This window comes from Carcharhinus amblyrhynchos, chromosome 25 (genome assembly GCF_965287045.1).
Source record: "Carcharhinus amblyrhynchos chromosome 25, sCarAmb.v2.hapA, whole genome shotgun sequence".
In the NCBI taxonomy this organism is placed as follows: Eukaryota; Metazoa; Chordata; class Chondrichthyes; order Carcharhiniformes; family Carcharhinidae; genus Carcharhinus; species Carcharhinus amblyrhynchos.
In genome coordinates this window covers 17307457-17334108 of record NC_137348.1, presented here as the reverse complement: position 1 = coordinate 17334108, position 26652 = coordinate 17307457, and the positions used below count along the sequence as shown (strand labels likewise).

Below are 26652 nucleotides of genomic sequence, written 5' to 3'. Positions count from 1 at the left end.
CTGGGAATCGAACCCTAACCACCGTGCTACTGTGCCACCCCTAAGCACAGTAACAATTCTAATAGGCAAACTGTGGTCAGACAAACCAAAATCTGAAACCAACTGACAGACACTACCCACAACGTCTATGGATTTTTCATCAATTCCCTCCATATGCTTGGCACACTGAAACTTTTGCCTTCCACACAAAAGTTTCTACTCTCCGCTCTCGAAGAACACATCTTGGAATCTTATTCCAAATGATGCTTTTTCATGGATGTCTTTACCAAAGATCAACTCCAGTGTTTCAACCTTCCCTTCTGGTATTCCTCTGATCACCAAATGCTTTCAAGGTTCCATGCAGTCTGACAGATACCCAGCCACTAATTCACCACTGCTTCATAGGTCCTGTTAAGGTATCCCCAGGCTTTGGGTCACCTCAGATCTTGACTTCCCCTCTGCTTCCATGGGTAGCACAGTGGCACAGTGGTTAGCACTGCTGCCTAACAGGATCAGTGCTAGGTCAGGGAACTGAGTTTGATTCCCGGTTTGTGTCACTCTCTGGTAGTTTGCACATTCTCTCTGTGTGGGTTTCCTCCCACAGTCCAAAGATGTGCAGGTTAGGTGAATTGGTCATGCTAAGTTGTCCCTTAGAGTCAGGTGGACTAGCTACATTAAGTGCATGTGTTTATGAGGATAGGGCTTGGGTGGGATTGTGGTCAGTGCAGACTCAATGGGATAAATGGCCTCCATCTGCACTGTAGGAGTCTATTATTCCTTCAGATTCACTGTTTAACTTGGAGCCTTGCTCCTCACTCTCAACTTCACTGAATTTCCTGATTTCTGTTCTGTGTTCCTTTGACTTCACAATTTTCCTGAAACTCTCTTCTGTCCCATTCCCTGGTTTCTGGGACTTGCTGTTCTTTAGCTTGGGACCTGTTCTCTGTATTTTCTTCTTTTGTCTTGCCTGTTCGATCAGTCTTGTGAGGAGTGCTTCCTCTTGGGTTATCTTCCTTCAACTGAACTAACCACTTCTGCTTTTGTGTGTGGGCCCCTGGCTGCTAAACATCTGCCAAGTTTTTTTTTAATACCCTATGTCTGGGGTTGTAAAAACTTTGTTAAAATGCAGGCATCTAAACAGATCCACAGGCAATTTTTTTCAAAAAATGAATCCAAATTCAAGTCCTTAACCCTTTCATAACACATAATTTAAGCACCACAAATTCAGCTTCAACTTAAAGTCATACCTTACTGTGTACAGTTTTGGTCCTTTTACTTGAGAAAGGATATACTGGCACAGGAGGGTTGCAGAGGGGATTCATTAGGTTGATTCTGGCATTGAGAGGATTAGCTTCTGAGAAGACACTGAGGATATTGGGACCATACTCATTGGCATTTAGAGGAATGGGGGGGATCTTATAGAAACATATAAAATTATGAAGGGAATAGATAAGGTAGAAACAGGGAAGTTGTTTCCACTGGTGGGTGAAACTAGAACTAAGGGGCATAGCCTCAAAATAAAGGGGAGCAGATATAGGACAGAGTTGAGGAGGAACTTCTTCACCCAAAGAATTCCCTGCCCAGTGAAGCAGTTGCGGCTATCTCGTTGAATATTTTTAAGACAAAGTCAGATAGATTTTTGAATAGGAATGGAATGAAGGGTTATGGTGAGTAGGCGGGTAAGTGGAGCTGAGTCCACAAAAAGATCAGTTATGATCTTATTGAATGGCAGAGCAGGCTTGAGGGGCAAAATGGCCTACTCCTGCTCCCAGTTCTTATGTTCTTATTCATAACACCCACAAATACAAATCTAACTTAATTAAAATGATATCATTTTATAACACTTCCAAGATGATGACTGGACTCCCTCATCTAAGAGCATTAGAATTTAAGATAAATTTTGTAACATGTGTTATCCTTATAAATCTGTGTATACCTATAACCATACAGTGGGCTGAAGGAGTAGTGCATTATAATTCATCTTTTCTGGTTTAATTAATGTTGTATTCTTCTGTTAAAAGTTCATCCGCATTCCAGTGCCTCTGTTCAGTAGCTGCTTCCCATGTCTCTAAACAAAAAATAAAGGTTAGGTTCTATCAAGCCAGGGTTACATCCTGGCTCGTCAGCAGTAGTTTTAGCTGGGATCGTAATGGGGAGGCAATGGCCTAGTCGTATTATCGTTAGACTACTAATTCAGAAACTCAGCAAATGTTCTGGGGACTCAGGTTCGAATCCTACCACGGTAAATAGTGGAATTTGAGGTCAATTAAAAATATCTGGAATTAAGGATCTACTGATGACCATGAAACCATTCTTGATTGAATGAGATTGATTGACTCACAATGTTTACTGATGTCTATGTGCTGGTTAAGAAATCCATGGAATCTGTTTTGGTTACGTCTGCCATTTATTTGGTATATTCGACCACAGACCAATTCACATGCACCTCATTTTTTATCCTGAATGTCAGAGACATATTGTAAGTTGTTTTATCTGTCTGACTGTATATCATAAAGATTATTTTTCTTTGTTCAAAATCATGTAGAATCTTGTGGTTTTATTCTCTGAGCAGGTGTCTTGATTCTCAAACTTTGTCTAACCTGATCTTACAGGGAAAAAACTAATATAACCCATTCCATCGTGCACACCAGTCTCCCATCCATTGACACTGTCTACACTTCCCACTGCCTCGGGAAAGCAGCCAGCATAATTGAGGACCCCATGCACCCTGGATATAAGAACATAAGAACTAGGAACAGGAGCAGGCACCTGGCTGCTTGTGTCTGCTCCGCCATTCAATAAGATCATGGCTGATCTTTCCGTGGACTCAGCTCCACTTATCTGCCCGCTCATAGGAACATAGAAGATAGGAGCAGAAGGAGACCATTTGTCCCTTTGAGCCTGCTCCGCCTTTCATCAGGATCCTGGCTGATTATCCAACTCAATAGCCTAATCCTGCTTTCTCCACACAACCTTTGATCCCATTCACCCCAAGTGCTATATCCAGCTGCCTCTTGAATAAATTCAATGTTTTGCATCAACTACTTCCTGTAGTAATGAATTCCACAGGCTCACCACTCTTTGGATGAAGAAGCATCTCCTCACCTCTGTCCTCAATGATCCACCCTGTATCTTCAGACTGTGACCCCTAATTCTGGAATCTTTTATAAGTCTCTATGACATCCCCCCTCATTCGTCTGCACTCAAGCAAAGACAATCCTAACTAGTCAAACTTTCCTCATACATAAGTCCCGCCATCCCTGGAATCAGCCTGATAAACCTTCACTGCACTCCCTCGAGAGCAAGAACATCCTTCCTCAGAAAAGGAGACCAAAACTGCACACAATACTCTAGGTGCGGCCTCACCAAGGCCATGCATAATTCAACAACACATACCTGCTCCTGTATTTGAAACCTCTCGCAATGAAGGCCAACATACCATTTGCCTTCTTTATCGCCTGTTGCACCTCCATGCTTAACTTCAGTGATTGGTGCACAAGAACATCCAGAACCCGCTGCATACTCCCCGCTCCCAATTTACAGCTATTTAGGTAGTAATCTGCCTTCCCGTGTTTTGCTTTCAAAGTGAATTACCTCACATTTATCCAAATTACACTGCATCTGCCATTGATTAGCCCACTCACCCAACCTGTCCTGATTGTTCTGAAGGATCTCTGCATCCTCATCACAGTTCACCTTCCCACCCAACTTGGTATCATCTGCAAGCTTTGAGATGTTACATTTTGTTCTCTCATCCAAATCATTAATATATATTGTGACTAGCTGGGGTCCCAGCACTAATCCCTGTGGCACCCTACTAGTTACTGCCTGCCAATTTGAAAAACACTCATTAATTCCTACTCTTTGTTTCCTCTCTGCCAACCAGTTTTCCATCCATCTCAATACACTTCCCCCAATCCCATGCGTTTTAATCTTGCACAATAATCTCTTGTGCGGGCCTTTGTCAAATGCTTTCTGAAAGTCCAAATATACCACATTTACTGGCCCTCCCTTGTCAACTCTATTAGTTACATCTTCAAAGAATTCCAACAGATTTGTCAAGCCTGATTTCCCTTTCATAAATCCATGCTGATTCTGTCTGATCCTGCCACTGCTTTCTAAATGCTCCGTTATCAAGTTCGTGACAATGGATTTAAGAATTTTCCTCACTGCCGAAGTTAAGCTTACTGGTGTAAAATTCCCTGTTTTCTCTCTATCTCCCTTTTTGAATATTGGAGTGACATGAGCTACCCTCCAATCTGCAGGGACTGTTCCAGAGTCTATAAAATCCTAGAAGATGACCACCAACGCATCCACTGTTTCTAGAGCCACTCCTTGAAGTACTCTGGGATGTAGATTATCAAGTTCTAGAGATTTATCCATCTTCAATCCCATCAATTTTTCCAGCACAATTTCTCCACTAATATTGATCTCGCTCAGTTCTTCCCTCTAACTAAATCTTGCATTCTCCAACATTTCTGGCATTTGATTTGTGTCCTCTTTTGTGAAGACAGAATCAAAGTATGTATTCAGTTGCTTTGCCATTTCTTTGTCTTGTATTTTACATTCCCCCGTTTCTGTCTGTAGGGGGCCTACATTTGTCTTCACCAACCTCTTTCTCTTCACGTATCTAAAGAAACTCTTAGTGTCAGTCTTTATGTTCCCTGCAAACTTACTTTCATACTGTATTTTCCCCTTCTTAATCAATCCCTTGGTCCTTCTTTGCTGAATTGTAAACTGCTCCCAATCCTCAGACCAATTATTTTTCTTGGCCACTCTATATGCCTCTTCTTTAGATCAGATTTTTTTTCTCTAATTTCCTTTGTAAGCCATGATTGGCCCTCTTACATAAGAACATAAGAAATAGGAGCAGGAGTAGGCCATCTAGCCCTCCGAGCCTGCCCCGCCATTCAATAAGATCATGGCTGATCTGAAGTGGATCAGTTTCACTTTCCTGCTTTCCCCCCATAACCCTTAATTCCCTTGTCTATCAGAAATCTACCTACCCGTGACTTAAATACATTCAACGAGGTAGCCTCCACCGTTTCAATGGGTAGAGAATTCCAGAGATTCACCACCCTTTGAGTGAAGAAGTTCCTCCTCAACTCTGTTCTAAACTGCACCCCCCCCCTTACTTTGAGACTGTGTCCTCTAGTTCTGTTTTCCTTTCTAAGCAGGAAGAATCTCTCTACCTCTGCCCTATCTAGCCCCTTCATTATCTTATATGTCTCAATGAGAACTCCCCTCAGGCTTCTAAACTACAACGAGTACAGGCCCAGTCTATTCAATCTCTCTTCATAAGCTAACCCCCTCATCTCCAGTATCAGCCTGGTGAACCTTCTCTGTACTCCCTCCAAGGCCAATATATCCTTTCGCAAATAAGGGAACCAAAACTGCACACAGTACTCCAGTTGCCAGTGCCCTGTACAGTTGCAGCAAGACCTCCCTGCTTTTATATTCTATCCCCTTCGCAATAAAGGCCAACATTCCATTTGCCTTCTTGATCACCTGCTGCACCTGCAGACTGAGTTTTTGTGATTCGTGCACAAGGAGCCCCAGGTCCCTCTGCACTGTAGCATGCTACAGCTTTTCACCCTTTAAATAATAATCCCTCCTACTATTATTTCTACCAAAGTGGATAACCTCACATTTGCTAACGTTATATTCCATCTGCCAGGTCCTCGCCCACTCAGCCTATCCAGATCTCTCTGCAGACTTTCCATGCCCTCTACGCAATTTGCTTTTCCACTCATCTTTGTGTCATCAGCAAATTTTGTTACCCTACATTCAGGCCCCTCCTCCAAATCTTTTATGTAAATTTTGCTTTTGTGTAATTCCTTTGCTGTTCAAAAATCTATCTTTGCCTTAAAAACACTCAAAGTAGTATCAACTGCTTCACTGGGCAGGGGATTCCATAGATTCACAATCCTTTGGGTGAGAAAGTTCTTCCTCAACTCAGTCCTAAATCTGCTCCCCCTTATTTTGAGGCCATGCCCCCCCTAGTTCCAGTTTCACCCACCAATGGAAACAACCACCCTGCTTCTATCTCATCCATTCCCTTCATAATATTATGTGTTTCTATAAGATCTCCCCTCACTCTTCTGAATTCCAATGAGTATAGCCCCAGTCTACTCAGTCTTTCTTCATAAGCCAACCCTCTCAACTCCAGAATCAACATTTCCACCATCTTCAGTCAGGAAAAAGATACAAAAGTCTGAGGGCACATAGAATCATAGAAACCCTACAGTGCAGAAAGAGGCCATCTGGCCCATCGAATCTGCACTGACCACAATTCCACCGAGACCCTACCTCCATATCCCTACATATTTACCTGCTAATCCCTTTAACCTACACATCTCAGGACACTAAAGGCAACATTAGCATGGCCAATCAACCTAACTCGCACATCTTTGGACTGTGGGTAGGAAGAAACCGGAGCATTGGGAGGAAACCCACGCAGACATAGAACATAGAACATAGAACATTACAGCGCAGAACAGGCCCTTCGGCCCACGATGTTGCGCCGACCAGTTACAAAAACAATGACCCACTAGCCTATACCAATCCCTTTTCGTCCATAAACCTATCCAGAGATCTCTTAAACGCCCCCAAACTAGACGCATTTACAACTGCAGCAGGCAGGGCATTCCAATCCCTCACCACCCGCTGGGTAAAGAACCTACCCCTGACATCCGTCCTGTAGCTACCCCCCCTTAATTTAAAGCCATGCCCCCTCGTGCTAGCTTTCTCCATCCGAGGAAAAAGGCTATCACTATCCACCCTATCTAAACCTCTAATCATCTTATATGTTTCAATAAGATCCCCTCTTAGCCGCCTTCTTTCCAACGAAAACAACCCTAGATCCCTCAGTCTCTCCTCATAGGACCTCCCCACCATACCAGGCAACATCCTAGTAAACCTCCTCTGCACCCTCTCCAACGCCTCTACATCCTTCTTGTAATGCGGGGACCAGAACTGCACACAGTACTCCAAGTGCGGCCGCACTAGAGTAGTGTACAGTTGCAACATTACACTGCGACTCCTAAATTCAATCCCCCTACCAATAAACGCCAAGACACCGTACGCCTTCTTGACAACCTTATCTACTTGATTCCCAACTTTCAGGGATCTATGTACACACACACCTAGATCCCTCTGTTCATCCACACTATTCAAAGTCCTCCCGTTAGCCCTATACTCGACACATCTGTTGCTCCTACCAAAGTGAATTACCTCACACTTCTCCGCATTAAATTCCATCCGCCACCTCTCGGCCCAGCTCTGCAACCTATCTAAGTCTCCCTGCAGACTATGACACCCTTCCTCACAATCTACCACACCTCCAACTTTGGTGTCATCAGCAAATTTACTAATCCACCCAACTATACCCTCATCCAGATCATTAATAAAAATTACAAACAACAGTGGCCCCAAAACAGATCCCTGAGGCACACCACTCGTAACTGCACTCCATGATGAATATTTACCATCCACCACCACCCTCTGTCTCCTATCTGATAGCCAATTCCTGATCCAACTTCCTAGATTACCCACAATCCCATACATCTGCATTTTCTGCAGAAGCCTACCATGGTGAACCTTATCGAACGCCTTACTAAAATCCATGTATACCACGTCAACTGCCTTACCCCTATCCACCTCTTTGGTCACCTTCTCAAAAAACTCAATAAGGTTAGTAAGGCACGACCTACCTGCTACAAAACCATGCTGACTATTTCTAATCAATTCATTACACTCCAAATAACTATAAATCCTATCCCTAATAATTTTTTCTAAAACCTTGCCCACAACAGAAGTAAGACTCACCAGTCTATAATTCCCGGCAAAGTCTCTGTTCCCCTTCTTAAACAATGGGACAACATTCGCTATCCTCCAATCCTCCGGGACTACACCAGAGACCAATGACGACCTGAAGATCTGAGCCAGAGGCTCTGCAATCACCTCTCTAGCCTCCCAGAGAATCCTAGGGTAGATCCCATCCGGACCAGGGGACTTATCTATTTTCAGCCCCTCAAGAATTTCCAGCACATCCTCTTTATCAACCGTAATACTGTCTATTTTACACCCCTGCAACCCAATGTCCTCCTCAGCTATATTCATGTCCCCCTGCGTGAACACCGAAGAGAAATATTGGTTCAATACTTCTCCAATCTCCTCCGGTTCCACACACAACTTCCCCCTGCTGTCTGTAACTGGCCCTAATCTTGCCCTGACCAACCTTCTGTTCTTGACATACTTATAGAACGCCTTAGGATTCTCCTTAATCCTATCAGCCAAAGTCTTCTCATGTCCTCTTTTAGCCCTTCTCAACTCACTCTTCAACTCCCTCCTAGCCAATCTAAAGCTTTCTAGTGCACTATCTGAGCCCTCCAATCTCATCCGAACATAAGCCTCCTTTTTCTTTTTAACCATCGACTCAACTCTTTTAGTGCACCACGGTTCCCTAGATCTACCAAATCCACCATGCCTGACAGGGACATACCTATCAAGGACTCGCAGTAGCTGCTCCTTGAAAAAACTCCACATTTCAGACGTTCCCAGTCCCTGTAATCCCCTAATCCAATCCATGCGTCCTAATTCACTCCTGATAGCCTCATAATCGCCCTTACCCCAGCTAAAATTGCTGACCCGAGGTTCATGCCTATCTCTTCCCATCACTAAGGTGAACGTAACCGAATTGTGGTCACTATCACCAAAATGCACACCAACTTCCAAGTCTAGCACCTGGTCTGGCTCATTTCCCAGCACCAAATCCAATATAGCCTCACCTCTAGTTGGCCTGTCTACATACTGAGACAAAAAACCTTCCTGCACGCTTTGTACAAACACTGACCCCTCTAGCGAGCTAGAACTATAGCAACTCCAATCAATATTCGTAAAGTTAAAGTCCCCCATAACAATTACCCTATTACTTTCACTCCTAACCAGGATTGTCTCCGCAATCCTTTCCTCAACCTCTCTAGAACTTTTAGGAGGTCTATAAAAGACTCCCAACAGGGTGACCTCTCCTCTCCTATTTCTAATCTCCGCCCATACTACCTCAACTGACAAGTCCTCATCAAACTTTCTCTCCGACACTGTGATACAGTCCTTGACTAGCAATGCTACCCCACCCCCCCTTCTACCTTCTTCTCTACTCCGACTAAAGCATTTGTACCCCGGAACCTGCAACATCCATTCCTGACCCTGCTCTATCCATGTCTCAGAAATGGCCACAACATCAAAGTCCCAGGTACTGATCCACGCTGCAAGTTCATCCACTTTATTGCGAATACTCCTCGCATTAAAGTACACGCATTTCAAACCCTGCTCCGCCCCACCCCCACTATGCCGTGCCCTGCATTCCCCAACTATGCCCCCCTCACTTTCACCCCCTTTCCTCACTATCCCTCCCCCCCTCCGAATCAGTTTAAACCTTCCTGCATCGCTTTTGCAAATTTACCCCCCAGGATATTGATTCCCCTCTGGTTCAGGTGTAGACCATCCCTCTTATAGAGGTCCCACCTTCCCCAGAATGAGCCCCAATTGCTCAAGTACCTGAACCCCTCCCTCCTGCACCATCCCCTCAGCCACGAGTTCAAACTTTCCCTCTCCCTATTCCTCTCTAAACTATCCCGTGGCACAGGCAAGAGTCCAGATATAACTACTCTTTACATGAAGTGAATGTGCAAACTCCACACAGACAGAGACCCAAGCTGGGAATCAAACCCAGTTCCCTAGAACTGAGAAGCAGCAGTGCTAACCACTGTGCTACCCTGCCGTCCATCACATACCAACCTAGTCAAGAACAGCCTCTTCCCTGCTGTTGTCAGACTTTTGATAGGACCTACTTTGCATTAAGTTGGTCTTTCTCTGCACCCTAGCTCTGGCTGTAACATTACATTTTGCTCACTCTCCTTTCCTTTTCTATGAACGGTATGCTTTTTCTGCTATAGTGTGCCAGAAACAATACGTTTCACTGTATGCTAAATACATGCGATTAAAGTTCTGGTCCAGGATCAGAACAGTTGAGCAACTTAGTTGAGCATCCAACCCTCACTCGGTTCTGCTCGGGCACTGAGTCCTTGCTCGGCGCCGCTCGGATCGGCTACCGGACGCGCGCATGCGCACACTGAAAATAGAGGCGGGGTGATCGGCCGTCGGCGGCGCGCATGCGCACAATGGGAATTGAGGCGGTAGTGATCGGCTGCCGGAGGAACGCATGCGTATGGTAGAACGAGTAGGCAGCGATTGGCTGCCGGATGGGCGCATGCGCACACTGGGAACAGGGGAGGAGGGGCGGATTCGGCTGCCGGAGGCGTGCATGCGCACCTTATGGAGGATTGGGGGTGTCGCGGGTGACGCTCTCGGCTGGATCCAGTTCCGGGTCGTTGGCCGTTAGGGGGCGGGGGGGAGGGGGCTGCTCTGTATGTGAGGCCTGGGCAGCGACAGCACCGGGTGTGGGGGTGATGGGGGGCGGGCAAGTGAGCAGACAAGAGGGGGTGAAAATGTGAGGGGGTGGGGGGGAAGAGAGAGAGAAAAAAAATCACCCACCCGAGTGAGCGAGCCAGGCAGGCAGCCCGCAGCACGGCAGAAGGCGGAGTGAGTATGGAATGAGGGGACGGGCGGGCGGTAAAGCGAGCTGCGGGTCTGGGCGAGAGCAGGGCCGGGCCCGGCCTCCATGTTGTGTGTGAAGTTGGGAAGCAAGTAAGTGCTTGGCTGAGTTGTTAGCGCTCGGACTCCACTCGCTCACACACACGCACACAGGGATAGGCTTCTCCATAAGACAACTTTCACCTCTAGTTTTCTAACAAACTCGCTCTTTTATTTCAGTCACACTTGCAGCCTTGTTTTTTTTTAATTGGTTGTCTCTCTTCACTCCCCCCCCCCCACCTCCTGTCACTTCAATATCCCCCTCCCCATGCCAATTCCTAAGTTAAAAACTGTTTGTTGTTTCGATGTCACTTGTGTCCCCTCCGCATGCTGATACTTTAGTTAAAAGCTGTTGTTTTTGTGCATTTCAATGTCACTTCAATACCCCCCTTCCCATTGCCAATTCCTAAGTTAAAAGCTATTTATTTATTTCGATGTCGCTTCAATGTCCCCTCCGCATGCCAATTCTTTAGTAAAAGCTGTTCGTTTATTCTTTATTTCAATATCCGCTCCGCATGCCAATTCCTAAGTTAAGAGCTGTTTGTTTCAAGTGTTTTCATGCCCGGTGAGAGTTTTGAATTGCAAATCAACGTAACAATCGGTGCGAGTTAAACAACAAAAAGGGATTGTTCATGACGCTCTCTCCTCCTTTATGAGCAAATGTTGACAGCAGTTTGCAATCTGTTTTATTTATATATAAAGCAAACTGTCCCGCGGTTTACAATGGGGGCTGGGTGGATAGGGAAATAAACCACCCGAAAGGTACTCTTCCTTTCGTGCCAGACATGTCCTTCAGGGAAGTTCTCCAGCTCTCTGGTAAAAGCAAATGGTTTAGTCACATCTCCTCGATTACTAGCAGGCTTGTTGGCAATTCTGTTTTAACCTAATGACTTAAAAGTTGCGGAAGGTACTGTGTGGAAGTGAAATGCTAGAACAGTTGCTGACTATGGTGTGTACACGGTCTGGCTGAAATCAAGTCTCCCCCAACTGCTGCCTCCATCTCGTGTTTAAATTAGCTCTTGTGAACACTTTCCCCACACTGTATCCGTAAGACTGACCTTGTAATCCCAGATTACTCAAAACACATGGCCCTTAACAGCTCCGTTTTAAATGAAGGATGGGGTTCGTGGCTGGTAAAAATCATGTAAATACATGCACATTTTTTGTGCTTACGAGGTGAAGGCATGTTTGAGTTTCTTTTTGGCTTCATGCCCAGATTTTGAAAAGATTTTGAGGACATTAGTAGAAAACATCTAATCAAGGTGGGATTCTCAAGTGGCAGTTGCATGAGAAAAACATCATTTTTGCTATTTCGTGTTTATGGGCTAAAATTCACAATGTAGAGATTACAGTGTTAAATTGTGGAAGTACAGATGAGTAAATATGATCACCTCAAAGCAAAATGTGACTTTATTGCTTCCATCCGAAGTGCCTTCACCTTTGACCCCATGTTGAGAAATTCAGTTATTAATTTTTTTATTGTGGACTGAACTGATTTCAGAAAAATCATAAGCTCCCTGTGAACTTAGTGACATTGTTTTGCATTATTCACATAGTTGAACTTTCAGAATTCTGATTAGTACTATAGAATTTTATGGTGTATAACAGGCATTCACCCCATCAAATTTTTGCTGATGTTTTCCTTCACATTACACATCTTGTCTAATTCTGTAGGCCTACACTCTCCTTATAACACAGAATGTGCCCTTTAATTTTTTTCCCCCAATCCTAAAACACAATGCCAGTTGGGTTCTGAACAATTCTAATCAAAATGATAAGACTGAATAGTGCAAATGTTGATGAATTCTGAAATCAGTGATAACTGTGCAGCAGCCCCCATCTTTTACCTGGTAAAATGCAAGTCTGGTTTATATGGTTGAAAACTTGACCTTTTTGATTTACTATTTGCCTATGATCGCACATAATAAATACTGCTGGTTGTAGTTTGAGCCACCATTTTGATTGACTTCAGATGCTAAAGCTATTTAGCCCTGTGCGTAGATCTTTATTGCAAATACTTTAAAAAGGATAATTATAATCCACCCATTTTCAGTACTTTAATAATTTTTTAAAAGTTTTTTGGTTTTATAGGTTTGCCTGCCTTCTACTCCTCCCCCTGCCCTGCTTCTAAGTATGTTCCATCATTCTTTTGCCCTTGAACTTCTAATAGTACATAGCTTTTGCATTCTGGTGAACTGTGGTAGTAAAATTCCACCTTTGACTTTGTTTTGCTGGAGCTGCAGTGTTTTGCTATTTGGAGTTTTAACTTATGAGGTTATGCTCTCAATTTCCCTCTGTCCGCTCCTCATGTTAGTCCTTAATGGTTAGGTGTATGGAGGCTAGTGCTTTTCCATGGTGGGAACATTTGATGTGTCACCACATGCAGGCTGTTCTCTGGCAGCTCCTGACATCAGGTTACAGCACAACATTTGACGGGGATTAAAATGCAGATCATCTACCTATCCATCCACTTACAACATAACTCAGGCAAATCAGAAAGATGGGGAACGTAGAGAGGAAATGAATATGTTGAGATTACAGAACACATAGATTTGTAATTGCATGTTGTAAAAATAAAGCACAGGTGTTCCAGTACACTATACTATATCTTTGTGATTCTCCATGTGTGGTGTTCAAGTCTTCACGTTTCCATAATTTCAGTGACATGGCAGGCGAGACGCAGCTTCCTCGCGGTGAGATAGTATATTGGTGGGCAAGTCACTGTGCTGCCAGTAGGCCAACTTTTAAGAGCAGGATCAGCAAAAACTTAGGAACTGGTTCCTGAAATGTTCTTTTGAGTTGGGAATTGCATTTCTAACTTGAGATGAAACATTTTTTGAGGTTGGTGTTTAACCAAATGCTTCTATTTTCACCATTCTGCCATCAGTTAAATGCTTGGGAAATTTAACATTTGGCTGTGACCTAGAAGCTAGGATGTAAGTATAGGAGTGTCAGAGGCGAAAAGCTTCTGACTGTTCTGTTGAACACTTCTTTGCTAAAGCTGTTCAATCTTCAATCATTCTGAAATACAGAAATAATACCCTGGCTTTCTTTCGTTCAACTCTGCTTAAAGTCCCTTACCACCTCCGTTTCCAACGAGCGCAGAGAACTTTTGGATGTTTTTAGGAGTAACATTGCAACTATTCATTCAAACTTTGCTGTCATTTTCCTCCCTTCCCCTTGCTCATCAGTTAAAGATGATCCAGTTTCTTTCCTTTCTCCACCTGTCCTCTGAGAGATCTTATCCATTATTTCCACTTCAAGCTCTTGATCCTATTCACATTAAATTTTTGACCATCCAACTTTCCTTCTTTTCTAGCCCCTCTGTTAGATGACCCTGTAAACAGGTCTCTTTCTCACCCCTCGGGTACTGGCCCCCTCCCTTTTAAATCCTGTTACTATCTTCTCAAAAAATAAATTCCTGACTTTTCTGTCTTGGCGAGTTATCAACCAGCTCAAATCACTTACCTCTCAGGTCCCTTTTTTTGTAACTCTACATTTAAGATCAGACTTCCACTACTGCTATAATGTTGAAATGGCCCTCAAAAAAGGCACAAATAATGCCCTCCTTGGTCTCTTCAGCCTTTGACATGGCTGGCTTCACAATCTTCTCAAGTGTGCAATATTTTGGCAGTTTATCTGGCATCCTGTACTGGATGTAGGGCAGTTTCTGATTGCTTTCTCCTTCCCAATTGTTGTATCAGACTGAATCGAATTATTTGAAACTTCAGCATTCTCTAAGCTGAGTTTCCAAGAACATGTCTTCAACATCCCAAAGATCACCACCTTCCAATTTTTTTTAACATCTCCTGTCTCCATCTCTTCCCTGCCCATCTGCAGGTGAAATCCTCATAATACGACAGTTTACTCCAGACTCAGCTATTCCAATGCCTGCCCAGTTAGCCTCCCATCTTCCACTCTATAAACTAGAGCACATCCAAAGCTCTGCTGCCTGTGTCCCAACCCACACTTAAGTCCTAATCACCAATAGCCCTGTACACACTGATCTATATGCCACCCATTCCAATAACACTGCAATTTAAAAATCACATGATTGTCTCTCAGTAGCCCCATAACGAAGAAAAGTACAGCGTAGGAACAGTCCCTTTGGCCTTCCAAGCTACGCTGATCATGATGCCTTAACTAAACTTAAAAACCCGCCTTTACTCACGTCGTATCCCTCTATTCCCTCTCTATTCATGTATCCATCCAGATGACTCTTAAATATTGCTAATTTGCCTGCTTTCACCATCTCCTCAGGCAGTGTATTCCAGGCACCCATTCACAACTTCCCCCGCACATCTCCCTTAAACTTTCCCTGCTCACTTTGAACCTCTGCCCCCTTGTAATTGACACTTCCACCCTTGGAAAAAGCCTCTGACTATCCACCCTGTTGATGCCTTCTTGTATTCCTTGGAGGGATACAAGAATTCTTGTATCCCTCCAAGTCTGGCATCTGTCACATCCATCACTAATACAGGCCATGTCTTCAATCAACTGGGTTCTATGTTCTGAAATTCCTTCTGTAAACTCCTCCACCAAGATTATCCTTGCAACCTACTTGTTTCGGTAAGCTTTCAGTGACCCCTCCTAATATTCCCATCTTTGGCTCTGTCACTTCTCTGATACTCCTATGAAGCATGTTCAGATACTTCCCTGTGTTAAAAGTGCCATATGAATCTAAGTCCTCCCATTTGGTATATCATATCAATTTTTGATGCTGGCAATTGCTGACATAATTTTGTCACCCGTATGAGTTACATGATGTCTCTTGTAAATAGGGGAAAATGGATTTCTTGCTGAATTATCAAATCATAAAGGCAGGAGTGCAGCTCAAATAATTTATGTTCATCCTGTACATCCTGAGATTAGATTATTGCCTAAATTCACTGAAGTGTCTGTTACCATTTACTATCTTCAAAGTTGTAAATCTTTTTGGTTATTTTCCTTGATTTTGTGATGCTGTATATTTGCTTTGCTTTCCCATTTAAAGGAACAACATGATTTGGGACAGAAAAGAATGTTGAATTTGGCATAGGGTCTCTTGAAAATGTGCTAAACATGTGATGTAGCACCTAAAGCATTGAAGTGGTGAATAACAGGAAGATTCACAACCTGGGATAAAAATATCACAGGATCTTTCTGAAGTATCTGCAATGTCTTGCGTACGGAAATGAGGTTGAGCCATTATAAGTGAAATTTTGCCATGCAGCAATGTGATGAGGTTAATTATAGCAGTGATGAAGCGTGAAAGGCCTAAGAGTCAAGAACGCCATGGCCCAAGTTTATTTCAGATCTGTTATGCTGTGGTTTTCTTATCAATTTTGATGGCAATTTTTATTCTTAACTGATTTAAAGGAAAGATCCTGATAAGTTTATTTGATATAGTTCATTTCACATTTTCAGGATGTTCCCAAGAGCGTTCGTGGCTTAATGAAGTATAGTCACTCTTTTAGCAAAATTCAGCAATCATTTGGGAAACAGCAAACTCCAACAGATATGATTGAGATAAATAACTAGGCAATTTGTTTTAATTGAAGAATAAATATTATCCAAGTGACCTGGAAATCCTTTGCTCTGTTTGAATTGAGCTGCAGGATCTTTTAGGTCCAGCTAAGAAAGCAGACATCGTTACCTAAAGTCAGCGCAGCAATCTTTCACTGCTGTATTGATCCTTGATTATGTACTCAAGGCTGGAGTGGGATTTGAACTCACAACGACCTTGACCAGTTGAGAGTGCAAACATAGTCGAGATTGGTGTTAACTATGGACGTGCTTATGCAGTGCTGTAATTTTAAGATTGGTGAATTTCACTGCTGCTCACTTGTAAAATGAGTAGTGGAAGCAAATTCATACAGATATACCTTTTGCATTTTACAACACAAGCTTACAACTGAGCTTCCATGGCAGCCAGATGTCCAAAGCTGAGATATTGGACAGGTTGAGAGGGCATAAATCATATGTATTAAACTATGTTGAATGTACTTTTCCATTAGCGAATCTTTAAGTAAACTGTTCCTGGGCCTTCGATAGTCCAGTTAAAAAGTGTGGGAGAGATCAAACAGATTGATGCTCCTGTCTTAGTGGATAGATTTCTATTTGGGGTCTCCTGTTAACAGTTGATCAGTGTTGTGGAGACACCAACATCCTATGACTCTCCAGTGCATCAGAATGATCTATGTACTGTTATTTATTCTTTCATTCTGGGGAGAGCTCTAGACTGGCAGTCAGTGCTTGTGTTTGAATGTAAGCCCAAGATCCGCAATCTGCCATGTGTCGAATCGGATTTAAGCTGTTACCACGCTATAATGAAACAATCTCTTTCCCCACATGTTCCAGATCTTGGTTTTAAATGGCTCTGGTTGTTTTGCTGTTATGGCTTCACAATGTTTTAGGGGAAATGTAATTCAAAGTAGGTTAGGAAATGTTTTCCACTTTGTAAGAGTACCTTTGGTCAGTACACTTCCCTTTATTTGCATTATACTGTTCCCAAGATTGAACCAGTAAGGTTTTTAATACAGCAACAAAACGTAACTAAGCATTGAACTACAAGCCGATAAGACTGAAACTATATCAGATTGGACTGTTTATCCATGATGTTATCAAAAAGATATATAAATGCTGCTATGCTTCCTAGGTTGTCTGAAAAGGAGGAAATGCTGGTTAACTTGTTTACATATTTTCTTCTCATACCTTATATAGGGGAGGTGCAATGACGATAAAATGTAGTAACAGGGTAAGATTGCAGTATGCTTGCCTAAAGGGGAGATATTATCCAGCATGAACAATATCTTTCTATGGGAGCGTAGGGTTCCCCTTTAGTTCATTTATGTGGGCTATAAACTGAAATATTTTCCATGCACATTTGAGCTAATGAACTACAGGGAGTGGGAGTATTTTCTTTGTCTGGCTCACCTGATAGCATTGCTCATTGGGGAGATTAAATATACTAAGACCTGCATTTCATCATGCTGTTTTATAAAGTTCCTGATTCTCTCCAACAACACTTGTGGTGGTATCAAGAAGCAAGGCACAATCTCAATAACGGGTCACCGATTTAAGACAAATGAGAAGAAATTTCTCCTGAGACTTGTGGGCAGAGAATTCCAAAGATTCATGAGAGCTGTGGGGGTTGATATTTCATATACTGAAGGCTGAGATTTGGCAGTTTTTGAAATACAGAGGATTCATAAGTTATGGGAAACAGGTAGGAAGGTGAAGTTGAGACCACGGTCAGATTTGGCTTGAGGGGCTGTATAGAATCAGAAGCTTGCAACATGGAAACACGCCCTTCCGCCCAACTCCGTACAGTCCCGTTTTTAACCACTAAGCTAGTCCTAATTGTCTGCATTTGGCCCATATTACTCTATACCCATCTTACCCATGTAACTGTCTAAATGCTTTTTAAAAGACAATCATACCCACCTCTACTACTGCCTCTGGCAGCTTGTTCCAGACACTACCCTCTGTAGAAAAAAATTGCCCTTCTCAACCCTTTTGTACTTCTCCCCTCAAACCAATGCCCTCTAGTTTTTAAACTCACCTACCTTTGGGAAAAGATGTTGACTAACTAGCTGATCTATGCTCCTCATTATTTTATAGATCTCTATAAGATTGCCCCTAAGCCTCCCACACTCCAGAGGATAAAAGTTCCAGTCTAACCAGCTCTCCTCGTAACTCAAACCATCAAGTCCTGATAGCATCCTAGAAAAGAAAATCTTTCTTTAATAATATCCTTTCTGTATAGGGTGATTAGAATTGCACACAGTATTCCAAGTGTGGCCTTATTAATGTCCTGTACAACTTAAATACAACATTCTAACTCTTCTATTCAGTGTTCTGACCAATGAAACCAAGCATGCTGAATGCCTTTTTCACCACCCTGTCCAGCTGTGACTCCACTTTCAAGGAGCTGTGAACCTGTACTCCTAGATCTTTGTTCTATAACAACCACCACCCCCCCACGTCCTACCATTAACTGCGTAGGTCCTTCCCCGATTCGATCCACTAAAATGCATCACCTCACATTTGTCTAAATTAAACTCCATTTGCCATTCATTGGCCCACTGGCCCATTAATCAGATCCTCTTGCAATCCTAGATCATATTCACTGTCCCCATGCCACCAATCTTGGTGTCAACTGCAACCTTACTAACCATGCTCCATAAATTCTCATCCAAATCATTAATATAAATAATAAATAAGTGGACCTAGCACTGATCCTGGAGGCACATTGCTGGTCACACTCTTCCAGTTAGAGGGTAGTTGTAGAGGGCTGTCTCTCAGTCTTCTGCCATAAACCTGTTGGACTTTAACCTGGTGCTGTGAGACTTCTTATTCTGTCATCAAACCAATTGTGTATCCAGTTTGCCAGCTCATGCTGGATCCCATGAGATTTAACCTTATGCAGCAACCTACCATATCAAAGGCCTTGCTAAAGTCCACATAGACAACATCGACTGCACTTCATCTACCTTCTTCGTTACCCCTTCAAAAAAACTCAGTCAGTTCATGATACATGATTTTCCATTCTCAAAGCCATGTTGACGGTCCCTAATCAGTCCTTGCCTCTCTAAATGCCTGTAGATCTGTCCCTCAGAATGCCTCCTAACGACTTACCCGCTACAGACATTAGGCTCACCGGTTTATAGTTCCCAATCTTTTCCCTGTTGTCCTTATTGAACAAAGCCACAGCATTTGCTACCCTCCAATTTTCAGGCACCTCATCTGTGGTGGTTGATAATTCCAATATCTCTGCTAGGTGACCCGCAATTTCCACCCCAGCCCCCTGCAATACATTTCATCAGGCCTTGGGGATTTATCCACCTTGATTTACTTTAAGACTTCCAGCACCATCTCTGTAATATGTACACTTAAGACAATACTGTTTATTTCCCCAAGTTCCTTAAAGTCCATGCCCTTCTCAACAATAAATTCTGATGAGAAATATTCATTTAGGATCTCACCCATCTCTTGTGGATCTGCATGTAGATGACCTTGTTGATCCTTAAGAGGCCCGACTCTCTCCCTAGTTACTCTTTTGCCCTTTGTGTATTTGGATTCTCCTTTGCCTTATCTGCCAAAGCAATCTCACGTACCCGTTCTGCCCTCCTGATTTCTCTCAACTCTACTCCGATGACTTCTATACTGTGCAGGGGATCCACTGATCCCAGCTGCCTATGCATGTCATATGTCTCCTCCTCCTCCTCTTTGACAGGGCCTCAGTGCCCCGAGTCATCCAGGATTCCTACTTCTACCAGCCTTGCCCTTCACTATAAAAGGAATGTGCTTACCCTGAACCCTGGTTAACACACTTTTGAAAGCCTCCCATTTACCAGATGTCCTTTGTCTGCCAACAGTCTCCCCGACCAACTTTTGAAAGTTCCTATCTAATACCATCATAATTGGCCTTACCCCATTTAGAATTTTTACTTTTTGGCCAGACCTATCATTCTCCATAGCTATCTTAAAACTAATGGAATTATCCTCACTGGTCCCAAAGTGACTCCTCACTAATATTTCTGTCACCTGCCCTTATTTCCCAAGAGGAGGTCAAGTTTTGTCCCCTCTCTCTAGTCAGGCCATCGACATGCTGAATGAGAAATTCCCCCTGAATACACTCAACAAATTTCTCTCCATCCAAGCCCCTAATACTATGGCTGTCCCAGTCAGTGTTGGGAAAATTAAAGTCCCCTACTATTACCACCCTATTTTTCTTGGAGCTATCTGTAATTTCCTTACATATTTGCTCCTCGATTTCTCTCTGACTATTTGGGGGCCTGTCGTACAATCCTATCAAAGTGATCTCTTATTTCTCAGTTCTACCCATATAGACTCGGAGGAGGAACCCTTGGATATATCTCCCCTCTACTGCGGTGATGTTCTCCCTAATCAAAAGTGCAACACACACTCCCCTTTCATCTCCTGTTCTATCTTTTCTATAGCACCTGTACCCTGGAATATTGAGCCTGTCCTGCCCCTCCCTTAGCCACATTTCAGTAGTAGTTATGTCCCAGTCCCATGTACCCATCCTTGGCCGTCAGGCCTCTTGCATTGAAATAAATGCATTTTAATCTAGACTTCCCTTGCTGTCTGCCCTGCTTTCTCAGTCCATTTGTCCTGGCATGTTTTGTACACTCTCCCTATGTTTTATTTCTCTCAGTCACTGAGTTCTCCAGTCTCTTTATTCTGAACTGTGACCCTTTTTTGATTTTTGTCTTTGGTTTCTTTGCCTTCCATTTTTCCTCTTACTGTCTTTTGTTTCTGTCCCCTCTTTACATTCCTCAGACTTCCTGCATTAATTCTCATCCCTCGCCACATTAGTTTAAACCCTCCCCAACAGCACTAGCAAACATTGCCCTTAGGACATTGGTTCCAGTCCTGCCCAGGTTCAGATCGTTTGATTTCTATTGGTCTCACCTCCCCCAGAACCGGTTCCAATGTCCTGGGAATTTGAATCCCTCCCTCTTGTACCATCTCTCAAACCACCCATTCATCTTAGCTATCCTGACATCCCTACTCTGACTAGCATGTAACACTGATAGCAATCCTGAGATTACTGCCTTTGGAGGTAAACCTTTTTAGTTTAATTCTTAACTCCCTAAATTCAGCTGGTAGGACCTCACCCCATTTGTTACCTATACTGTTGGTGCCTATATGCACCATAACAGCTGGCTGTTCACCCTCCCCTCTCCAGAATTTCCTGCAGCTGCTCCCAGACATCCTTGACCCTTGCACCAAGGAGGCACCATACCATCCTAGAGTATTATTTGCATTTGCAGAAATGTCTGTCTATTCCCCTTAGATTTGAGTCCCCTATCACTATAGCTCTGCCAACCTTTTTTCTGCCCTCCTGCACAGCAGAGCCAGCCACAGTGCCATGAAACTGGCTGCTGCCATCTTCCCCTGGTAAGCCATTTCCCCCAATAATATCCAAAATGGTATATCTGTTTTGGAGGGAGATGACCATAGGGCACCCCTGCCCGGCCTTCCTACTCTTAGTCTGGTGGTCACCCATTCCCTATCTCCCTCAGTAATTTTTAACTCATTGACCGTGCTATCCATGATTTCCTCAGTATCGTAGATGCTCCGTCATGCAGCTAGCTGCAGTTGGGCACCTTGCGCATGAAGGAGCCAGGGACACCAGAAGAATCCCTGAATTCCCACATCACACAAGAGGAGCGTGACACAGGTCTGGGATCTCCTGCCATAACTTAACCTATCGCTTGCTCGCACTTCTATTTCAACATTTACAATGGTCCATTGAACTTAAAGTTAACCAAAATTAAATCCAATTTTGAGTTTATAAAACCTCTGGACATCACCCACCCACCACACCACCCCCCCCCCCCCCCCCCCCCATGTACTTGAGTTTAGGGTTAGGGTTTAAGTGGCAAATCTCAGTTTTTCATGTGCATTCGTGTTTTCCTCCACATCGTTGAGGCACTACCAAGTGCTTCAAAACGTGGGGAACTAAATGCCTGTTACATACCTAACAGCTCTTTTCAGATGGCAGCGAGAGAGTCAGGTTGCAGGCAGTGTATTCTGTAAAGTTAAGAATTGATCCTGGCTGAACTAGATTCCATGTACTGTTGTAGCAATGGAGAAGATATTACGCTCGACTACCTTTTGTATGGCTAAACTAAGTAGACCGGGATGATTCCAGCCTTGATCCTGTTCACCACTTGGTCAATTTAATCCCGGCTGAGGCGGTAACAGAAAGGATGCTATAAAATAACTCAGTGGTTCTGGGTAGGGCAAGGGAAAGAGTCAAGATTCAGATTCTTCATGTGCTGCTAAAATTGCATGCATCTGGGACTAGGTGGTGAAAGAATTTCGCTCTGACGTAAACTAGTCTGCTAATGTTTAGTGTTATGAAGAATTTGGCTGAGGTATGCTGTTAGTGAGCTGTCCATCAGTTATTTCACATGAGAACATTGGGAAGCAGAAGGGGAAAATGGATTGGAGTTGTACTCTTTTCTAAAGCAACTGCACATGGCAATTGACAGACATGCCAGTTTTGTTACTGAATATTTTCAACCAGTTTTGTTTTCTTCTCCCCTTTTCCACTAAGTACAGTTTGGACAGGTAGAAGTCATATGGTTTTTCCTTTGTAAGCAGAAATGTGCATCAGGGTTCAATTTGAGTTTAGTGTATATTTTGACAACTAAGACTTGTATTTTGAACATTGGGAAGGCAAGTACATTGCTTTCTACAAGCAATGTTTCACATGACTAAATGTCATGTTTATCTCATGCTGTGTTGCAGACATGACTTGTGCTGCTGCCTAAGTTACATTCCAAGTTTACAGACAAGGCACAACATCGAAGTGTGATAGGAAGATGCCCACAATTTGAATGTTGGAGAGTATTGTGATGTTATTGAAAAAGACAGAATGCTCCCATTTCTCCTTATCGCATCCTTTATTTTGTTTAGTTTTCATCATCCCTTCTGACTTCACCTCAGTGGCTGTGATCTGCCCTTGGCAAAGACCTCAGATTTCCTTACCGCAAATGAATTTTGAGCTCAGTGTGGCTGAGCCCCTCTTCCACTGCCTTCGTCTCCATGTGTGTTTTCCCCAAGTTTCTTTTCTCCCTTTCCCCATCGTGCAGCAGATCCTCTTCAAAATTGTCATTCCTCCTGTACCACTCACATGGCCTTTTACTCAGGATCATTTGATTGGAAACTGGCATAATATCCACTGACACAATTTTTCTACTCCAGTCATTCACACTAAGCTCCATCCCCCTCAGTGTGCAGTATTTTGTTCTCGGGTCTAAATCTAAAATCTTAAATTCGCTGACAAGGGTGGTGGTGGTGTTTGGCAAACGGATGTCTATCAGCCTACTATGTGGAAGCTGAATAGCACTGTTCTGACACTCCCATGTTCTTTCCTAGGACCATGAACCATCACAGGACTTAACTGTCATTGGTCTCATCTCTGGAGATGTCCTCCCATTGGCCTCCATTCTCAAAGCTGTCCAAACCCAAGCAACCCTTCCTTCCTAAAATTCTGCCCTGGTAGTACTGTTTGTGACCCATTATTTCAGCTGTTCTTGCCTCTCAGAACCAATGTTTTTTAACTTTTTTCCACTTACCCAGTCTCTTCCTGCCTACACCTGCGACACTGTCAGTGCCATCCACTACAACTGTTTCCTGGTTTTGATACCTTCATTCACCATGGACATCCAATCCTCTGAAGCTCTGGCCCTCACCAGGACAGTTGAAAGCTGCTTGCTTCCTTGACTGGAGCCTAGTCTTTCTCTATCCACAACCACCCTTCTCCTTCGAATAACTTTTCCTTTCGCTCCATTCATTCCTCAAATAAAAGGTGTTTAACACCTTTTTGGTCCTAACTGCTTTTTGTGGAATATAGGGATTTGTTTCAATCCCATTTAGACCTCTTGCCTCTTTATGGTACGCTAACAAATATCGGTGCAATTTCCAGCTTTCATCCTAAATGGACAAATGCCATCAAATTTATCTACAGTTTCCACCTTTCCTTAGCATCTTTTGGAGTTGACATTTTTATTTGCGGCAAAGACATAAATGAAAGTGAAGTTTTGGTCAGTGCGATGGGTGAGAATACTTCACAATCTTAGTTGCAGATTGTCTGTCTGTCTGTCTGTCTGTGTTTCTCCACCACCCCCCCCCCGCCCCACCACCACCGCCACCACCACCATCTTGTTTTTGTGCATTCTTAAAGCCTGTTGCATTTCTCCCAGTTTTGGTGAAAGCCCATCAATGTGAAAAACTAACTTGGTTTCTTTCTGCACAGATGCTGTTGCACTTAGTGAGACTTCGCAGCATTTTGTGTTTTGCTTCAGATTTCCAACATCTTCAGCGTTTTGTCTTGGCACTGATAAAGGATCCTCTTTAAGGATTGAAACATAGCATTTTCTTGAGCCAATATGTGAAAATGACTACAATGGTGGCATTGTACATCAAGTGAAAAGTGCTCCATGTTTGTGTGGAATGTCAAGCATGCACTGTAATAGTCAGCCTGTGATCTAATCTGTAGTCTTAAGGCTATACAGCCAAGATGCAAGAATACTAATTTAATATAGATTTGCATCCAGGCATGCAAAATGGTACCTTTTTAAAAAATATATAATTAACCATCACGTTTCCATGCTCAGTTTGGAGAGTGGGAAGTTGGGGTGGAAGTGGGTGGCAAGAATCACATAGTTGTTGAAAAGAAGCAATATAACTTGTAAGATGTGTGCCATTATTTTGCTGTTTCATTACTTGCTAAATTTTGGCTGTAGTTGAATTAAACATGTTCATTTTCCAGCCCTTTAAACGATCCAATTCCAGGAAGTGTCAATGAATTGGCACAGAGCTTTAGAATCCTAGAACCTTGCAGTACAGAAAGCAGCCATTCAACCTCGTGCACTGAAAGTACAGTCCAATTTAGTGTCTGACCCCAGCTTTTACCCCCATAACTCTGCATGTTAGTCCTCAATATATAATATATATATGTCCAATTGCCTTTCCAACATTCCTGAAAAATCTGCTTCTTTCTCTCTCTCAGGTGGTGAGTTCCATTCCATAACTGTGTAGAAGTAAATTTTGATCAGCTCCTGTCTAATTCTTCTGCAGATTTTGCAGGTGGCATCTTTTGGAGTTGGTTTTTATTTGCTGCAAAGACGTAAATGAAAGTGAAGTTTTGGTCAGTGCAATGGGTGAGAATACCTCATAATCTTAGTTGCAGATTGTTCTCCTGACAGCATCCTGTGCAGAAAGCAAGTTGACTTGCTCCCCGTGACAGCGCTGATGTAATTTAAGGTGGTGTAGCAAAAGCTGTGGAATTCCTTGGGATTACCAGAGAAATTTTACTTAAAGTAACAAAAGGCCTGTATATTCCAAGGCTATGCACATGAAAGAAAATTACACAGAGGATGGGAAGTAGCAAAAATGCCCATGGCAATACAGATATTGCATCAGACGTCTGCAGTTTCTGGTTGTCAAGACTTTTGGGGCATGTATTTTGTGCCCACACTTAACTTGTTCTACCAACTTTTCCCATTCAGTTTTGCTGAGCTGGTTGTCACAGTACGGTTGTGGGTTCTGATCACCAGATTACTCTTTTTGGTGTTGTTTTCTCACGTTTCTTTCACCTTACCTTCCTTTAAGCTAAGGGCGCATTTTTATAACTGATTGTGGGCAATGCCACTGTTTATTAGCTTGTTTTTTTTAAAAAATACAGCTCATTAGAGAAGATATAGAACACAGCAATGGTGGAAAGTGCGAATTGAGTATGTTTTTCACAAAAGAATATCGTAATGGAATGAGAGGGTGTATGAGGAGATCTACAGATAAGGAAGTAAAATTGAAAAATTGAACAAAGCTAAAAATTGTCATGCTCAAGTGATATACATGCTTAGGATGCTAAGGGAAGTTGAGCACCCCCCTTCAAGCATTTTCATAAACAAAAGTTGTGTCGGAGGCCTGCAGTGTTTCTAATGTAACACCTCTGCTCAAAAAGAGAGATAAATCAGGTAACTTCAGGACACTCGGTCTGCCATGAGTACTTAATGGTAAGCGAGGGGCCAAAAGTGTAGGATACAATGAATGCTCACCTAGAAATGTGGTAGTTAAGGGTGACTATCATAAATTTGACAAAGGGAAGTCACGTTCAACTATTTTAATAGAACTGTTAGAGGAAATGGCAGAGTGCATCGACAAAGGAAATGAAGCAGTCATTTCAAAGGACATTTGATAAGACGAAGCTTGTTTCTTTAAAAAAAATCAGGTGCATGCTTTTTAAGAGAATCCAGCACCAAGATTAAGAAGCTAGTTGAAGGAGAAAGAAGAGTGGTAGCTAATGGACTAGAGGGATTTAAGCTGTTTTCCCCCATTTCCCAGATCACTAGAGAATACTATCATTAGTAAACTAACTGTACTTTGATGCATTTCTTATAGAAAATACAAGTGAGAATGACTAGAGAGAAATGTAAGGTGCTTGAACGTGAAGTGAAATTTGTTGCAGTTAAATATGAATGAAAGCTTTTGGGAGGA

General features: G+C 43.0%; 1 protein-coding gene across 5 annotated transcripts in view; it reads left to right on the top strand.

Moving 5' to 3' along the window:
- The first annotated feature begins 10524 nt into the window (after window positions 1–10524).
- zbtb34 (zinc finger and BTB domain containing 34) overlaps window positions 10525–26652 on the top strand; it is a 30738-nt gene continuing 14610 nt past the window's right edge. Inside the window, exon 1 of one of the 5 annotated variants that reach the window (XM_080212044.1) lies at window positions 10525–10581. Coding sequence is in view for 1 of the 5 variants with exons in the window: in XM_080212040.1 (XP_080068166.1) it covers window positions 10661–10686 (26 nt within the window). In the remaining 4 variants the exon portion in view is untranslated. The other 4 variants (XM_080212043.1, XM_080212040.1, XM_080212041.1 and 1 more) reach the window with 4 other exon arrangements.